This window comes from Sander lucioperca, chromosome 1 (genome assembly GCF_008315115.2).
Source record: "Sander lucioperca isolate FBNREF2018 chromosome 1, SLUC_FBN_1.2, whole genome shotgun sequence".
NCBI classification, from domain to species: domain Eukaryota; kingdom Metazoa; phylum Chordata; class Actinopteri; order Perciformes; family Percidae; genus Sander; species Sander lucioperca.
The window spans coordinates 10,403,751-10,422,791 of record NC_050173.1 but is presented as its reverse complement, the minus strand read 5'-3'; the positions used below and the strand labels follow the sequence as shown (position 1 = coordinate 10,422,791).

Here is a 19,041-nt window from a genome sequence, read left to right as displayed (position 1 = left end):
ATGGTATTTTGACAGATAGCTTGCCTTTAACAAATATTGGGCCTCCTGCGATTTGGATATTGCACAAGTCCATATAGTAAGTAATTGTTCAGCCCTAAATTTCAGTTTCTCAATTTCAAGGATTTGCTGCTTTTCTTTGTCTTTTATAACAGTAAACTGAATATCATTTTTTTTTTTTTTTTTTTTTTTTTTTTTTATAAATATGTTTATTGCAGATCAACAAGGGGTACATACTGCACTTGTTCATACAAGCAACATTGTTTTTTCCATTTTCTTATTCATACAATAACAAGAATAAGCAGCAACCAAGAACATACAATTGTAATTATTTGGCAGATTCTGAATACATTATGGCAGCGGTGTCAAACTCAACTTTACTAAGGGCCACACTGGAAAAAGAGAATCACACCAAGGGCCAGACATGTATAGTTTATTGACATGCTTTTATTTAAGAGAAAAAGTCAAATATCTGTGACTGTATTATTGCATGTCTCATATAGTCTTCTTACTTACAGTTTGGTCCACATAAAGCCCAAAAAAAGTCAGGAAAAAAAAGTTTCTTAGCCATCATAGAAAATAATCGCCAAAAAAGATCACAAAAGCAACCAAAACAACGAAAAAAAAAAGCGCCCCAAAAAAAGTCTGAAAAAGTGGCAAAAAGGTTGAAAAAAGCGTCTGCAAAAGTGACAAAAACATAGGCGGGCCAAAATTTATTGAGAACCTAAATTGATGTGCGGGCCGGATCAAACTCTGCAAGGTGCCCGGTTTGTCCCACAGGCCTTGAGTTTGACACGTGCATTATGGTGAGGCACCGTAGCAAACATCAAGACTTAGTTAAGAGACCAAAAAGCAAACCAGGAGTGGGTTTTGGACTGTTGGTTGAACAATCTAATGGCATTACCTTGGGTTTGAGGAAATTGCGATGATCGTTTCTTACTTTATTTTGACCTCTTTATAGACAATTAAGTAGAAAAAAACCATGTCAATAATTCTAAATAATCGTGCATTGCAGTTAAGCTGTTGAGAGCAGATGTGAAAGTGGTTGAATTTGAGAACTTGGATGATGATGTGTGAGATTTGTGGATTTCTCAGGGTCATATTTAACTTTTCCCCACATCAGAAGGCTCTTATACTGTACAGCTGTGGTTGCTCACTTGTTGTATGTTTATATTAACCCCACAAATTCAGTGAGCCTAGTCTTCACTTAATCGTAATCTTGTCCTTATCCACTTTTTATTCTCCTTAGCCACATGATGTACTCAGTTCCTCTTGTTAATCTTTCAGTTTCATTATTAGGCGTTTCATCAAAACTCACTTTAGTTGTTCCTAAAAGTTGTTCTGAGCACAGCAACAACATGGCATTTTACTTATTGTGACAATATGGTCAGCCATAGCTTAAGTATCTGTTGCACAATCCCCAGTGTAATCAAGGCCAATCGTAAAAACTGGACATGAAAGTCGAATTGTTGTAAATGGCGTTTGTGTGTCAGTGGACTGGGGAGGGGGGGCTATGGGAGGTGTTGTAGGTGACGGGGGCAGAGAGGTTAGCATGAGATGCGACGTGTTAAAGGTTCGGGCTCTGTGCCAGGAAAGAGCATCGTGACACTGTGTTTGTGGCTTACGTTACCACAGTGACCACCCACCACCCACAGAAAATGATCTGAGAGAGTAACATTTGTCAGTTTACTGGAAGCTGCCCTTGTGCTTAAGGCTAACGTCGCTTAAACAGCCAGTTAACTGGATGTGGTTATTCACGAGGAAAAATGTACTCGCCATGAACACACACACACACACACACACTCTCTCTCTCTCTCTCTCTCCCCCCCCCCTCCTGCTCCTCTCTCCACTGTATCTGGCCACAGCTGTTTAAATTGGTTCCAGAAGTAAAACTGAATGTTCTCAAAGCAAAATGAGAATATTTTACTACAACCAAACTGTGTGTGTGCTGACTGCCTTTCAATTAAAATGTTTGGAAAGGCAGATAAAAAATAAAACTAATCATGAGTGACATAAAATTGTGGTAAAAAATAATAATGTCATTACCGTTTTACTAAGTGACTTACTGGCCAGATCTTAAAAAGTAAATCTCTGTATTTAATAGACAGACAGTTAAAAAAAGATTCATTTTAATGAATTTATCCATCCTTCATCATTGGTTTTCTTTGAGAATTCTATAAATATTGAATTATGGTATAAACCTCAAAGCAATCATAATCCTTTGTGTCCCTTACGTGTATTAATCTGGCAATGTAATGAAACAATGATTTCATTTTATTACCACCGGATAAAGAAGTCACTGTGTAAACCCATCAAGTGTAATCGAACGCCAGCCCTTCGCTGCCGCGCTACTATGGCTTGTGTTGCACCGAGCAGAAGACGTCATGGGAATTCGGTTTCAGGCCATGCAACAGAACGCCTCTCTGTCTTTTCTACCGTGTGTCATTTCATCTGTGGTGTAGCTCCCAGAGAGACACGCTGAAAGTTGGGTCTTTCAAAGTAAGTAAAAGAGAAAAAAGGAGGGAGAGAATGGGATGAAGAAAAGGAGGGAGAGAGAAAAAAACAGATGAAACAAGGGCTGCTCTCCCAGAGGGACTGAAGCAGAATAGAGAAACTGAAGGATTGTGTTCCCTGTTTCATGAATGGAGAGGTAGGTAGCAGAGAGGAGAGCTCACATTGACTGACTTTGGTTCCTATTTCTGGAATTGAGAGTCTTGCAGCCTTGTCCATTGTTTTAAAAAGCATTCAAGAAAAGTCAAAGCTGCATGGTCAGCACTTTGGGGAGAAAAGTGTCTCTAAGAGTCATTAAGATTGACACAGATTTTACACCGTATCACGAGTAAACTTTAACAGTCATGACACTGCGTAAGTGTTGGACACTCAACACCTTAAAGTAGAGGAGATTCTGGATTAAAAAGTAATTTATATCCTACATTCAAAGGGACAGATCAGCTACTCACCGCTCCGTATAGCTCTCCCTTCTTGCTGATTGCCAGGTAGTAGTTACTGCTGAGGCCCCTGATGGCCACGACTCCCACATCCACTGACTTGATCTCCAACATACCTGGTGCAGCGGGGACAGATAAACAAACATGTCAAAAGGTTGTGCGGCTAGGTTCCTCAGATATTGTTGCGTTCATGTACATTGTGGTTTCCTTTTTGTTCTGCTGATTTTGCTGATACCAGATACATATGGTCCTGAATAGGGCCGCGACTGATTATTTCATTATTAATGCAGGTAACATTTTTTTCCAACACCCATGTTTGCATCTTCTAATTGCTTGTTTTGTTTTACCATTAGTACAAAACACAAAGACGAAGTGATATAAACCAGAGGAAAGTAAAGAATAGTTCTGTCCGTCTCCTAATCGATAGACTTTATTGATCACAAATTGGGAAATGTCAGTGCTACAGCAGCAAAATAATTCAATTATGGCCTTTACTGATTCTTGGAAATGTTAGCATTGTTACAGAGAAAATTTGAAATCATTTGAAACACTATGGGATCTGAATAACCAGATAGAATAGGCATTTCACTATATTAGCATTGGTTTAAAATGTGAAACAGTGCATCATATTCCAAATATGAGGTTTTAGGTCAGCATGCATCACTCTTAATTAGATTCTATAATTTAGCAAAATAGCTTAAAAATACTGTAGTTGAAACCTGAATCATCTCAGTTTATTTTGCACAACTGAACCCCAGTCTTGTCTCCCCCTTCTCTTTTTTTCTTCACTATGTGACAGTCAGACCTCAGACCAGCCTCTTGCCCCCTGTTCATTTGCTGGTTAGCTTGTGGGCTGCATGCCGTGGGACCGAGGTGTAAGCCAGGAAAAAAACATTTCTCCGTCCTATGTTTGTTTTTCTGACCAGGGGAGCTAGGGCAGGCAGGCAGGCAGGCGGGCACACGGACAGGATTGAGAGAGGCTTTCTGGCTGCCAGACTGGCAAGAGGTCAAGGCGTCTGTATCAGTTTTCAAGCCTAGACCAATTACTGGTTTAAGCTGTGGTCGCCAGGCCTTTCTTCTCTCATCCTAAAGCCAGTTACACCAAGCCATAAAACTATCAGGGGTTTGAAAGGATTAGCTGAAGGGCCCAGTAGGAAGTGGAGCCAGGTTGCAGGATAGATAAAGTGAGAAACAGGGACAGTCTATCCATAGTATCTCTAAAGGTCTAGTATTGCTACTCTTGAGATTTTAAAGTGACAGTTCCTTGACAGACAGCTTCCTGTTTCAGTTATAGGCAACCTTATGCCATGTTGCATTTCCAAAAAAAACATTTGAATCTGCCTATTTCTCCTATAAAGAGTGAATTGGCTGGATATACAGTGGTAGTAAGGGTACCATGAAAGACTAAAGATGGACCCATTTAATTTTTTGTTTTCATTTACTATTTATTTCTAGATTATGCACATATTTTCCGCAACTTTGGCAGGGAGGCAGTAAAAGAAACCCTGGAATAAACAGTGACCAGTAGAAGCAAATGACAATTAATACAGTATGAGAGGAAGGGTTAAAGATCCAGCAAATGTCTTTCAAATCTCATACCTGTCTTCTTACCAGATACCCCTACTCTGCCCTCATTCCCCTTCCTCTTTTTCTCTCACTGCTGTTACATCTGTCGCTACTAAACTGTGTCACTGTTGTCTGTTATTTCTCATGCAACATGGCATCATGACTTCGCGTAAATATACACGCCAACCGTCGCTTTCTTCTTTTACTAAAGCCAACCCTGTTCTTCTTTTCCTAAACCCAACCGTAGCTTTCTACTCGCGATAACACGTTCTTCTCGCGATAACACGCCAAGTGGCGTGTTATCTGTACGCTTTTTGAGCTATCCGCGTGTATGTCTACGCTGTATAGAGCGGGCGTACACATACACGCCACTTGGCGTGTTATCGCGAGAAGAACGTGTTATCGCGAGTAGAAAGCTACGGTTGGGTTTAGGAAAAGAAGAACAGGGTTGGCTTTAGTAAAAGAAGAAAGCGACGGTTGAGTTTATGAAAAGTAAATATAATGTATTAATAATAAAAATAATGGCATACAAATTGGCGTGTCATACATACGCCATTTCATGAGATCAGTCTGTCTCATGGCTTGAGACTGTTTGGTTTTTGGAAATGTATGACAACGGCATCAAAATGAATTTGATGTTTTGCAGTTCCGAACAATCTTCTCTTGTATGTGTGTTGCTGGTTTTTAATAGTTTTTGGCCTTGTTTCTTTTTGCTAAATGTAGTCGTTGGCATTACTCCATCCCCACTGTTCCTTTATTTGGTCAATAAAGGCTTTTTAAAGCCTCTAAACTTGAAGTAGATTTTCAAAGCTCACAGTGCATCATGTTGGTTCATTATGTTAAGTCCATTATTCACACAGACCTGTATCACAACACTTATCTATCAGGTTCAAAATGTTCCATCTCGCTGCACACACAGCTGACATTTCTAAACTGTAATCCGTCAGAATAAGATCTGTCAGTGCTGTGCAAAAGGCTGCTCCACCTGTTCAAACCCTTTTCCCTCCTCCCGTTTGATGTGGTTTGTCAAAAACCAAAGCACAGGGCTCTTTTATGGCCCCTTTACCAGTTACCAGAAGCAGCCCGTCTGCCTGCGAGTTGAAAGGCCAGGCTGCAACAAAAGGCTTAGATCGAACAACAGAGTTTATGGCAAGGAGACAGAGAAAAACAGGACCTGAGCTTTTAACATCGACCCATTCATCAGGTTTTTGTTATCAACACACACACACGCGCACACAGATGCACATACACACATGAGCAAACGGTTTAAACTCTGGTGCTAGACATACCTTGCTCTAAAACTTAAAAAGTGAAATATTATACGTTCAACACTTTGCCTTATTGGTGCCTTGGGTGTGTTACTGTATGTTTCCCTTTTTTCTGAGAAGGGAAAACTGTTCCTCCTTGTGTCCATTGGATCTCAGCCCATCTTAATTATGAATTTTTGTTTTTAAGTGCAAAAGAAAAACTGTTGTATAACCCAACACTGAACGCGCAAAAAGCACAGGATTTAGTTAATATAAAAGGCATGGACATTTTCCGCTATCACCATAGGGCAAACACTTGTGTGTAACAGGACAACTCTACAACTTTCATAAAAACAAGCCAAAAGGGTCTTTGCCAGTCAAACCCAAAGCAGTACAAATAAACACAATCTGGCCTTCTAACAGTAAGAAACTGTTCATTAACAACTTCATCAAGACCACTAGGATTTTTTAGCCAAAACTAAACTCCAATGTGACTCTGTCAAATCTCTAAATGTGAATGGAAATTTGCCTTTTAAAATGCAAATCAGATGTACGAAAGCAGACTGCAGATACGCAACAGCAGCATTATTAGATTTAAGCCTTTTTTTTAATCTATTACTTTTATTGGTCATTAAAGGGTTATGACACTGGCAGATCATGACTGCTTGTGTCTTGAGTTTGTGATGTTTATCCACATTTCATGGATGGTTGTTGTTAATTTGTTGTGTGGTTCTCTCAGACTTCCTAACCTTTACCTTCAATGTTCCTTTACTTCTGTCTTCCTCACATCCTTCTGTCCTCATGATCATTCTCTTTAAATGACTCCATTTTCTTCTACTCTTTTCCCAGTTAAACCTGTGTTTGAATCTGACTGAGTAGACATAAGGCAAAAGTAGCTTCCCAACACACACTGGCAATACTGGCTTGCTAGCACAGAATGTCTAGTTTTGAATAAAGTACTGTTTGAGTAGCCTACAGTTACTAGTTTATTGCCCAATTGAGAGGATATTAACCTTGGTTTGACATGAAAGTCACTTGATGTCTTTGATAGATCTTTCTTTCTTTTTTAAAGTGTGGTTTGGGGTATTCATTCCTTTTTAGTAGTAGTAGTCAACAGAAGAGAGATGACTGGAAATGAAGGAAGACAGAGGGGGAATGAGATGCAACAAAGTAGTTCTCAACGCAGGTAACCTAGGTAACTTAATAAATATACGATACTGTAAGACGACCAAAACGTTAAAAATTGTCCCTGATAATTTGACGTGTTTTTGCCCAGATACCATAGAAAATAATGTTGAGGGTAACATTCACTTGCAAGTTAAGATGAATCAAACACTCATCGTCACTTTTATAATGAATTTACTGCTCTGAACAGCATCACAGTGCACATATACATAACATGCTCACAGATCCACACACACGGGAACACACACATACTGCAGACCTCCTGTCAGAAACACGGTCAGTGAGACTCCATCTGAACCTAAAGGTTATGGGAGGTTATGAAAATCTTTCCACTGTTTATCCAGGGGCTTTTTTGAAGATTATACTGCGGTTGTTCACAATTTGACCTCGACATGGTGACCAGCTGTGAGTTGGTCTACTGCATGCCTGCAGCCCGTAGTGGTCTCACTCTGTATTGTGAAATATTGTCACTTGCAGAATAGTTTGTGTCATGAACTCAGCGAGAAGAATGGAATTGGTTTGGTTCTTTTATTCTGGGTCCAATATTTAGATATTTGGATGACTTTACTGTGTTTTTCTGCAGCGACTAAATATGTCACGCTTTTTTTTTTAATTTGAAATATAAATGTGTCATCCAAGCAACAAAAAATCATAACGCAAAAGTGGCCCCTATTATTATTTAATATCTGATTTGCATCAGTTGAGGTCTGAACACTAAGATCATTTTTCTCTTGGAAACTATGACAACAGAGTGACTGATGATGTCTCGTATTCATTGTGACAAGAGTTTACATCCATGCAACTGCCAAAAACTCAAAAGAGAGAAAACAAGAAAAGACACAAAAGAAGAATAGAGGAATTCAGAAAAATACCCACCAAATCAGATATCAGTTGAAAATATTAAACTATTCTGCTGTATTTGGCCATATAAATACAAAAAACAAAGAGCAAAAGGCATGCAAACAAGCCTTCTTGGCCACTGCTGCAGGATTAAACTATTTCCTTTGCATTATTTTTTCTTGATGTTTGGTTGAATATTTCCATCTCTCTGTGAAGTCTGAGAGAGAACCAACACTTCTCGGTTGCTCAGTTTGCATGGTGAGTGCTGGTGAAGGTATTGGGTTGGACTGGAAACTGCTGTATATTATGTGTTTTGAGTAGCGTTGAGGTATTGGTTTAGACTGATGTGGTTGACATCAGTATCATCATGCACTAAGTGGCCACATCACAGCCTGCCTGGCCAACGGTTTTGACCGAAGCTGAGAAAACCGAGGCCTGTTTCTGATTCATCAGCATCAATATTTTTTTACAAATAGAATTTTTGTCTAACTGATTTGTTTTCTAAATTTGTTTTGCTGGTATTACATTTCTGGGTTATACATTTGATTAAACACATATTTTGTGCCCTTTTATGTACTACATTGAATGTGTTTCTTAAGTATTTTTTTCATTAGCAGGTTTATTCTATTTGACCTGCACTCACTGTGTTATTTAGCGTATTCTTTCCCCCATGATGGTTTTATTTCCTTCCCTGACAGGGACACTCACATCACTGTCTTTTTGTTGGACAGAAATAGCCGAAACTACACACTGTTCTTCAAGCTGTATGTGCTTTCAAAACTGGCCGGGGTATGAAAAGAAAAACAAACCCAGATTATTCCAAAATCATACAAAAGGGATCACCTGAGTGAAAACCCTCATTTTAAAATACCAGAAGTCTATCCAACAGATAGCGTTAACTTTCTCGTCTGCGCTGCTCATCTTCCAGCACCGCATAATTTGAGATCACTTTACCGGGCTCAGCAAGACCGCAGCAAGTTATGTCACACACATTTAAGAGCTGCTAGGAGGAAACCAAAAGAAATTCACAGTGATGTTAATGGTGATTTGATGGAGAGGAGAAAGAAAAAACATAACCACCTGAGATATTGTGATTCCTTTAACACAGTTGACTTTGTAACATGATAAAGTGCCAAAGCTGCCAGCTTCTGTCAAAACATTTCACAAGCCTGACATGGCAGGAGCTATGTTTTCAGGCAAAGTGCTATGACCGTCGTCTGCATTTCACACATTTTTTATTTACAGTTCAGCTGCCAGTGAGATGTTGCCCAACTGTTGCGGTTGGATTTTTTGGCGTTGGACTTTCAGCTTTAGAAATCTTGTTATATTACACCGCAGATATAATGCACCGACATGCTTAAATATTATTCAGTTTGCCACAAGTCTTTCTGTATCGTTCTAACTTTCTTTGTCTCACACTTGCATTTATGGTCACACACACACACACACACACACACACACACACACACACACACACACACACACACACACATATATAGAGGGTAATTAGCTGGCATTCCTGGCTGCTCTTTTCAAACGACCAGGCTGTCCAGATGCCTCTCTGGACTCAACTCTAAGCTTTCAGCTCTACCTTTGATGACTCCATTAAGAGCTTCACTTTCATGCTGTGTGTGTGTGTGTGTGTGTGTGTGTGTGGCAGGGTTAGGGTTGAGTGAGAGAGTATGGGGGAGCAGGAACGTGTGTGTGTGTGTGTGTGTGTGGTGGGGGGCTTGTCCTGAAGCACGGCGTGTCTATATGGCAGCAGCCCTGGATGTTATCTGTTAAAGGTGTCTTTTCTTCACCTCCCGCTCAGGGGCGTAGCACAAAATTCTGGGCCCTGTAGAAAGGCATTTTCTATGGGCCCCTCCCCGCATCCACAGCTATTCATTCTAGCATCTTTTTGGGCCCTCCTCTCATGAGGACCCTAGGTACTCAGTCCCCTTTTTCCCCCCAGTTTGACGCCCCTGCTCCCGCTGCTTTACTGGCCATGAATTCTGCCTGTTCACATGCACCAGGCGAACACCAAAGTGACACTTTTAATATTAGGCTGGAGTGCATTTTTCAGCATAGTTGCTAGTAGAGAATGTCTGATGAAACTATGCTATAATGCAATTCAGGCTCTTTGCTTTTTGGTTTTCTAAAAGAAGTTTGAAAAGGACTTGGGCTGCAACTAACGATTATTTTCATTAGAGCTGCAAAGATTAACCGATTAGTTGTCAACTATTTTATTAATCGCCAACTATTTTGATTCCAGCTTCTTAAATGTGAATATTTTCTAGTTTCTTCACTCTTCTTTGACAGTAAACATTTTTCACCATTTTCTGACATTTCAGAGACCAAATTACTAATTGATTAATTGAGGAAATAATCAACAGATTGACAATGAAAATAATCGTTAGTTGCTGCCCTAATTTTATTGTCAGTTAATCTAACGATTATTCTCTTGATTATTTGGTCGGTCCATAAAATGCCCATCACAATTACCTAGAGCTCAATGTGACATCTTTAAATAATTTTTTCTCTCACTGACTGTTCGAAACCCAAAGATATTCAATATACAGTTATATAAAACAGAAACAGTAAATTTGCACATTGGAGAAGCTGGACCCAAAGCAAATTTGATACTCAAGCTTGAATGTCTTAAAAGCGTATCAAAATAGTTTCTGGTTCATTTCTATGGATTGCCCTATAGATTTATCTGCTAATGGTTTCAGATCTAAAAAGGACTAGATTACGGAGTCAGAAAGTTGTTTTGTTTCCTGCTACAAGAGGTCACTTTTCAGCCCAGTTTACAGTATAAAGAGTCATTTTATGGGATTATGCTGTGGTTGAAGCAATTAAACCACACTACACACTGTATTTTTATAATCCGAGTTTCACATTTCACATTGGTGTTTGCATTTTTCCTCCTTTCTTTTTCTTCACAATAAAATTCTAAAACAAAGTAGTGCTGGCTCCAACTTTGCTAAAATTACACAACGTTACAACATTAAGGCGTGGAGAAAAGTGTCATGCTGACATGGCAAATACTGCAATTTCCGGCTCTTAACAGTAAATGATGCTACAAACGTTCTCATCATTGTTTACTCAAAAGTGAATATTGCTGGGATTCTGCTTTGCAGTTTGTTGCCAAATGTAATGATTTGTTATTTAGACAACAACAAACTGTTGGATTAATGTTAGGACAGCACTGAGATGAGCCAGAAACTGAGTTGAATGGGCAACATGTTTGCAAGTTTTCAAGGCTAGGACTCTGTACTCTCAGATGTATCCAAAACGTCCACACAACTTAAGTACATTTGTAAAGTACACATTTGCTCATTTAGCAGATTTGTATACCAGTTGCATGGAAATGATGATTCACACTAAATCTTGATAGTTTATAGATAGAAATCTGGTTGATAACTGAGAACTAGTTGTACGTCAGAGTATCTCTCTTCCTCTCTCAAGAATATGTATAAGTGTACTTGGCAAGAATCCTCCACATAACATAAACAATGAAAAAGGCCGTCCATCAAAACCAAGATGTCCAACTTAAGATTCTTTGCGGACAGTAATCGACTCTTGGTGTTTGGAGCCATTTTCTCTAAGGGAGCCGAAGCGCTCCAAAGCAGCTGAAGATCTTACAGAAACATAATTTGCTGCTAAAAGACTTTTGTTTAAGGTTGTGCCTAACTGGTGGAGTTTATGGCAGGGCTGCCTCAGTCTGCCTACAGAAATCTGGCTCTTATTTCAGTCTTGATTTAGCTGACACATTAATGGACGGGAGTGAATTAATGGGAAATATCAAGCAGCGATGATAGGAAATATGTAAACTGAGATGAAAAATCCCCAAAATACTGAGCTTTCAAAAGTATAACAACTGCACTTTAACAATGTAGAACTATCTTAACCAGAAAGATCTTAACCAAACGTATTAACTGTGAAGAGTTGTTCTGATTATTTTCAGCTCTGCATGTTTTTCCAGACCCATCCAAAGCATTAACACACACATGCCCCATAAATTACCCTTTTTGGGTGCTTGTGGGGTCAAAGCGCGCTCATACATCTGGACCTCTGGACCTTAACATTCACCCCTATGTTGGAGATAAAAAATAGTGCTGACGAAGGTGGGGAGAGAGAGGCGAGGAGTTGCGTAAATACTAGTTGTTTTTACTTATCTTGACTTAAACAACATTTTTAATATTCATTGTAGATTCACAAAACTATTGAGATGAAAATATTGCATTTGACTGAAACATTACATTTTAGTCACTCAAGTTTAATCAAATATGCAAGTCAAAAATGGGCAGTGTTTTTACAAATGAATGCTGTATCTGACAACTGTCTTTTTATTACTACACAACACGTAGACCATCAATGAACTGTACTGTTGCAGTCATGAGGAGATGAGAATGCCAAACACCAATGAGCGCTCCACATCTTGCCATGGTACGGGCCAGATAATTTCTTGCGTAACAACTAGTAGTCAGTTAAACGCGTTATTAACGGCGTTAACGCAAACCCATTTTAACGGCGTAAATTTTTTTTATCGCGAGATTAACGTTCTTTTTGGCCTAGCAAACTTTGCAGTTTTTTTTCACATGCTGTTGCAACAACTAGTAACATTAGAAAAACTACACCACACCGGATCTAGCTAGACCAGAAACAAAACAGGCACGCCGCACACACTTGTTTGGGCTTGCGAGCCGGCCAAAGAGTAGTAGGCTAGCGTTACGTTTTGAGTTGATGGCGAGTGCGAGACACCGAAATGGATGCCAAGATTCTGAATGGAAAGTTTACTTTTAAAAAGTTGCCAAATGGTTCCATTGACAAGACCAAAGTGATCTGTGTGTTTTGTTGTTGTACACTGAGCTATCATCGCAGCACGTCCAGTCTGAAATACCACTTGATGGCCAAGCACACAGCTGATGCGAATTCTCTGCCCCCTCATCAAAGCCGTTACATTGTGTGAGAGATTATTTGCTCCAAGTGTGAATGACTGCTCCAAGTGAGAATGTTAGTGTGAAATTGAACACTACACTATGCCAATGTTGTTTTTAATAAAAAAACATTTGCACAAAGCAAGTCGATCCACTTTTCCATGTTGATAAGAGCATTAAAATGAGAAAAAATAATGGGACAAAAAGAAATCTAGGGACATTTAGAATAGATAAAAATGTGTGATTAATTGCGAGTTAACTATGACATTAATGCGATTAATCGCAATTAAATATTTTAATCGTTTGACAGCACTAGTAACAACTCATATTGGACCTTTGAAAGTTTCCAAAGTCTCAGACGGTCTAATATTTAGTTAAAAACAGAAAGTTGTAAAACGTCTACAGCACGTAAATTCAGCAACGCTTACTCCCTCACAGCCTCAGGTTCACAGTGTTAGCTGCACATCAGTACATGCAGGTTTTCTCGGTGCAGAGTCTCTGCTTTTTAGATATTGACGGCCTGATTTGTAGGACTCTGAATAACTCTTGTCCCAAACAAAGATTATGTAATAACTTTTGTGAAGTCCCATTGAACTTCCAGTTGATACCAGTAAACGGCCCGTTAATCCGTCTTTCTCAACAGTCTACAACGATGTTATCAATGCTTTGGCTTGGTTTCATTATAGTAAAATAACATTGCTCTTATGTAAGATATACTTAATGTTACGTAATATTTCTGCAGGACATTGACCACATTTGCTCCGTAGATTCCATTAAAAGGAATCATGAATCAGAACTGACATGATTTGATCCAGACTCTCGCTGCGTTTCAGATATTACCAAAACATCATCATCAAGAGTGGCATGTGAAAATGCTGAACTGCTGACTTGAGGATTTGTTCGTCCATACAAGCAGATTGTAGCTTCTAGTTGTCCAGTCTGTCTGTTGTATGGTGATGAAGTAAAAGAGCCTGACTAATTTCACTCGTTACCTTGAATTGTTTTCCATGATTTTTGTTTACAACCTATCGGGTTTTTTCAGCCATAAGCAAAAATGAATGTCAGTGCAGTTGGAGGGAGGGTCAGACGCAGTATATGTTTATTGTATGTTTTCACAGGACAGCTGAATCTAATTGTTGATGTTAAACTTGGCTCTGGCAGCTTTAGGAGTACTCAATGATAGGTTCAGTATTTCCTGAACAAGCTTGTGCGGAGATGTTTGCACACCACTTTTATTTACGGCTGTTGGACAGAAGAGTCCATGAAGATGTCAAAGTTACTTTGAATGAAAAGCAACGCTGACACTAACCTCTGGTGCATCCAGTACCTCCTCATAACTCTCTTTTATGGGCCACACTGTTACCTTTTCCCACGAGAACCCTAAACTCATCACACAGAATGCGGGGAGAAACAGTCAGAGTAAGGCAGCAAAAATGAAGACACACAGAAACTGAAAAAGGGGAAAAGGCTGGGACTAATTTCAAGATGTTCAGGAAGGGCAGGCACTTGTTACATGTTTTTTTGTGTGTTAATTTAGCTGAGTCATTTGAGGTTTATGGATGCAGAGGAGAAAGATAAATAAGTGCTTGTGGTTTTTTGTACAATGTGGAATATGCACTTTAGGAGAATAGTTTCCTCCAGAAGAATTAAAATGTATTACAGTCTTGCACACAGAATGTGAAATTTGCATCCCCCAGCTACGGCACATAACTAACTGTGGCGGAGTAAAAAAACAGCCAAAAGTGAAATGTGTAGTGTTAACCTTTGCATTAACAAAGCTTCCTGACTCGGGTCAAAGCAGAGGGGCTGGACCTGTGTAATTACCCTGGACATGGAAAACCTGCACTAAATCAGAATAATGTCCAGTGTATTAGACTCTCCATAAATCGTGGTGCGTTTGATTCATTCATGTCAGTGTGTACTGTGTCTACTGTGATTAATGTTAACAATAAGTATGTGTGGCAGTTTTTACAATCCGGGTGGCCACAGTTAGAATCAAAGCTCCAACTGTGGTCAAGTTGGCACCATTCATTACTAATTGAGCTACGCAGGACCACAAGTCTGTGGTCCAACTGCAAACACATGTCCATTTGTTTCATTGCTTCATTTGTTTGTTTGTAAACAAGATGTGACAGTCCGTGGAGGACATTGAGGGAAGAAAACAAGGACAGTTTTGTTGCTTATGGGCAGTGAAAGGATCAATGCTAATCACACGACGGCCTGACAGGATTTCCATATTCAGACTAGGAGCGCCTTATTTTGAAGGCCTTATGAGGTGAAATGGATAGAAGGGCATTGATCACATGAGCACTAGACAAACATTGACATGCACCAGTGAGCACACATTCACAATCCAGGCCCAAAACCATAAATGATGTACTCCCTTCAGCTTTGACAAGATGATTAGAAAGGCTCGGCCGTGGAGGAGAGCCTCGACCCCAGAGCTGGAGCTGCAACTTCTTCATAACCTCTGACACCATCTAATGACACTCATTTGCAATCTGACCTCCTGAACATTACCAGACTACTAGACCATGATAACAACACTAACAACTGCCCCCTCACTAGCTGTTAATTTGATGCTTTTCTAAGGATACAAATAAGATCTTGGGTAAACGTATAGATGTGCAACACTCTGATTGCTCTGACACATTGGATGCATTTGTGTGCACTGTGTTATCTAGGTGTAATTATATGATATAATATGTTATATGTAGAGGATTCTCTCAAAAGAGTCATTTGTGTTTAATGAGCACATAAAGGCCAGAAACCGGCATCAAAGACCTAATTTGTCCAAACATCTGTGTGCAGCTTTGAAGCAGTCGTTTTGGTTCTATCAGCTCTAAAACTGTACAGTATAAATAAACAATGTTATAATGTCTATATGCATATAAAAACAACTTCTGAGCAGGAATGGTCCTGCAAAAAGCATGTATAGTATGTCAAGTACCACATCCATGTTCTCAGTTAAGGGAGGAGAATTTAATTATGTTCTGTTTGGTTTAGTTTGAAGGGTACAATTTGTTCTCCTGATTTCAGAGCACATACAAAATAGCAGGAGGTGGTGCATAAGCACACAAACTGCTGTACATGTAAGCTTGTGCACAGATGCAAATACTCTCAATGCACAAGCACTTAAACATATTAAATGATGTGCTGACACACACATTATTTAATCTTTATTTCATTACAGCCGAATCTCTCCAGTTTACCACCAGATTTCCACCCATCTTCTTTCAATCTGAAACATGTTAAACATCTGCGCTTGCTATCAGGTAGATACAACTTGATGAAATGCTTACTACCGAGACAACATATGCCCTGAAAGGTTTGGCCAAGTCCTCATATTTATGATCTTTTCTTTTGCTCTAGAAAGTTCTTACCTACTTCCCACCACAATGGCAAGAGCTGTTGAAATTGATGGATTGCGCTTCTAATGCCATGACCTGATGTCATTATAGTAAGTGACACGTAGCACCCTAATGGTTGAGCTCTTTATGTGCATGTGTGTAAAAGTGTATGTGTGTGTTTGCACATGTGCATGTGTGTGTCTCAGAGGACTGCAGGCAAGGGGAGGGAGGAAGGGACGCTAATTGAAATTCCTTCAGCCATGTCTGGCAGAGCCTTGGTGTCTGAGTGACACACACAAACACACACACACATACACACACACATGCACACACATATTCACACTGGCCCTGGCCCTAATAAAAGTGGGCTTTGCCATATGGAGGCCATGTGCAAGGCTGGCCTCTCTCTCTCTGTGTGTGTGTGTGTGTGTGTGTGTGTGTGTGTGTGTGTGTGTGTGTGTGTGTGTGTGTGTGTGTGTACACCACAGAGCCACAGACAGATGTATACAAACCTATGTGTTCGGTATGAAGTTGTGCAAATGATAAAGATCCATTTTTGAAGATTACTTTCCCAAGACACACACACTTTACATGCTGTGACAGAATGGAACACATACAGTAGAAGTAATGCAGTAAGAGCCTCTTGTATTACCTTAAAGAAATTAGCTTCATTAGCTTCATTAGCTTCATTAGCTAATTCATTGAGCTGGCAGGGAAACTTTAGGTAGGTAAATGTGGGAGTAATGTTCTGTTCTCCCTCAACAAATACTGTCAATGTGCCCTGAGGCGATGCGGCTATTCTGAGCTGCGCAGAGACCAGAACACTGTAGCAGTCATGGAGAACTTCCAGATGTGTTTAACTAGAAGATAAAGTTGTGAACAGAAGAATGATAACAGCTGATTTCCTATTCTGGATCAGTCATAAATTATTATGATGAGCCTTACAAGGCATTAACAGTATTTATAATTTTACAGATGAGATGCTTTGTTGCTGCCATAGCTATTGTGGTACAGTTTGGTTTTTAATTAACTGAAAACAAAGCCATAATTGTATGTTAATGCACATTCTTAACGTGCATATTACGTTCTATTATCTTACAACAGATTCCACAAAATGTGTGCATTTTGCATTCATCATGCAATCACACTTTTTCCTCCATCAAATCCTAAAGTTAAGTTATCTCAAAGTGCTTTAAAGGTACCAGTGGGGTTTCTCAGTGCCCAACAGTGGAGGATTAAGAGCTGGGAGTCTACCCAGTGTGAAAGAGTGTAACTGTGTGAATGTGAGACTGAGTGGTGCTGACAAAAGAGCATGTGTGCTCAGTGATCCTTCTTAGGGTAAATAAAGGTTAAAATCACATTTCACAGCCCTCAAAATGCACAACCAGAAAAAGGAGCAAGAATCGCATGTTTATTACTTTACATCTGAGTCTGTATAACCTCATATTTAGCATGTGCCCACCACTATTATAGCTGCAATACAATAGCAGCAAGGAGTAAATGGACTTGTCATTCTCCCCAGGGGTTTGGTAATAGCTGTGTTTTAGATATTTACTCGAAGAAGAAGAACTTTCTCTGGGCAATTTCTAATTGGTTCCAGTAGATCATCTCTCTTTTTTATCTTCTTGGCATACACATTTTGTTTTTTCCTCTCCCTTTCCCACTGTCATGCTCCCCCCTTCACTAACTTTCTGTAGTCTGGCCTGCCTCTACACATGGTGAAACGGCTGAAAAGCATGCGGCTCTGTTATTTGTTTTTTTGCCCAGTCACCTGTTTTGATGTGCACGTTTGCCAGGGGTGGAAACCAGAAACATCTCTCTTCACAGACAAACACAATGTGAAAAAACCAGTCCCATCATTTGCTATAGTGTTTTCTCTGACAAATATGGACGTTAAAATGTTTCATAGCAAACTTCATAACATGGACCTCCCTTCTATCAATTTTTAGTGCAACTAAAAAAAGTAGGAAACTAAATTGCTCAATATCCAATAAAAGCTTAAGAAATTCCCAGATGGCTTTCTAATTCTCACAAGCTAATATCTCCATTCTTAAATACAGCTCAAAATATAAACAACCAATGAAACATAGAACAATGTAACAAAGTCAACTTACTGTATGGATCATCCTCGCTTTTGGTGCCATTAACTTTTCCTTTCTTGTCAATGCGAAGGAAGAATTTCTGGTAGGAGAACAGTTTCCTTCTGCGCACATCTCCTTGTAGATGGTTGTAGCTGCTCCGCACGTGGCGCCCGACGACCGTCGCTGAGGACGATGACACATTGGTCGCCCATGGCAACCTAGCAGAGGATGCGTGCAGCGGTGCCGGTGATGAGGAAGGTGGCGGGTGTGAGATGAAGATGTGAGGAGGAGTCCCTCGCAGTGCATTGTGGTGCTTTTCAGAGTCGGGTGATAAAGCGGACAGGGGCGATGATGAGGAGGGTCCGAGCAGGAGAAGCAGGAGAAGGAAAGTGACAGAGAGGATGAGTGAAGGAGGTCTGTAGCAGGGGCAGGTGGAGAACCAGGCGACCGGTGCACCTTGTGTCACTGTCCATCTACACATGGTAGTGGAGCTGAGAGAGCTGTGGAGGAGCTCAGGGGCTGGGGCATGCTGAGCTGGGTGCAGGGAGAGGGAGCGAGAGTGGGAGAAACTCCCCCTGACTGACCACCTCCTCTGTCTGGGGACCCCCAACCTCACTGGGACTGTAGGTGTTATAACCTGAATGGCTGACTGCGGTAGATGTGATGTAGCGTTATTATCGGTAAAAGTGATGGCGATGCAGCTGCTGGTGGGGGTGAAGCCTGCAGTGTTGTGGCTGACTCTGCTGTAGTCCCTGGTGCTGTTTATTCCTCAGCAGCGCCGCAGGAATGCGTCAACATCAATAACTCGGATCACCTCTTAACGGGAACAACTGGGGGTTCGCCTCAAAGACCCCTCACCACCTCCTCCCTCTCCTCTCCTCCCAACACTGCTGCTCTTTGCTCCT

General features: G+C 40.3%; 1 protein-coding gene across 1 annotated transcript in view; it reads right to left on the bottom strand.

Moving 5' to 3' along the window:
- The window catches only part of LOC116034928, a 32,406-nt gene that overhangs the window by 1,192 nt on the left and 12,173 nt on the right, over window positions 1-19,041 (bottom strand). The window contains exons 4-5 of the mRNA XM_031277702.2: window positions 18,170-18,905; window positions 2,958-3,061 (exon numbers count right to left, since the gene is read on the bottom strand). Of these exons, the coding sequence (XP_031133562.2) occupies window positions 2,958-3,061; window positions 18,170-18,905 (840 nt within the window). The remainder of the gene's footprint in view (window positions 1-2,957; window positions 3,062-18,169; window positions 18,906-19,041) is intronic.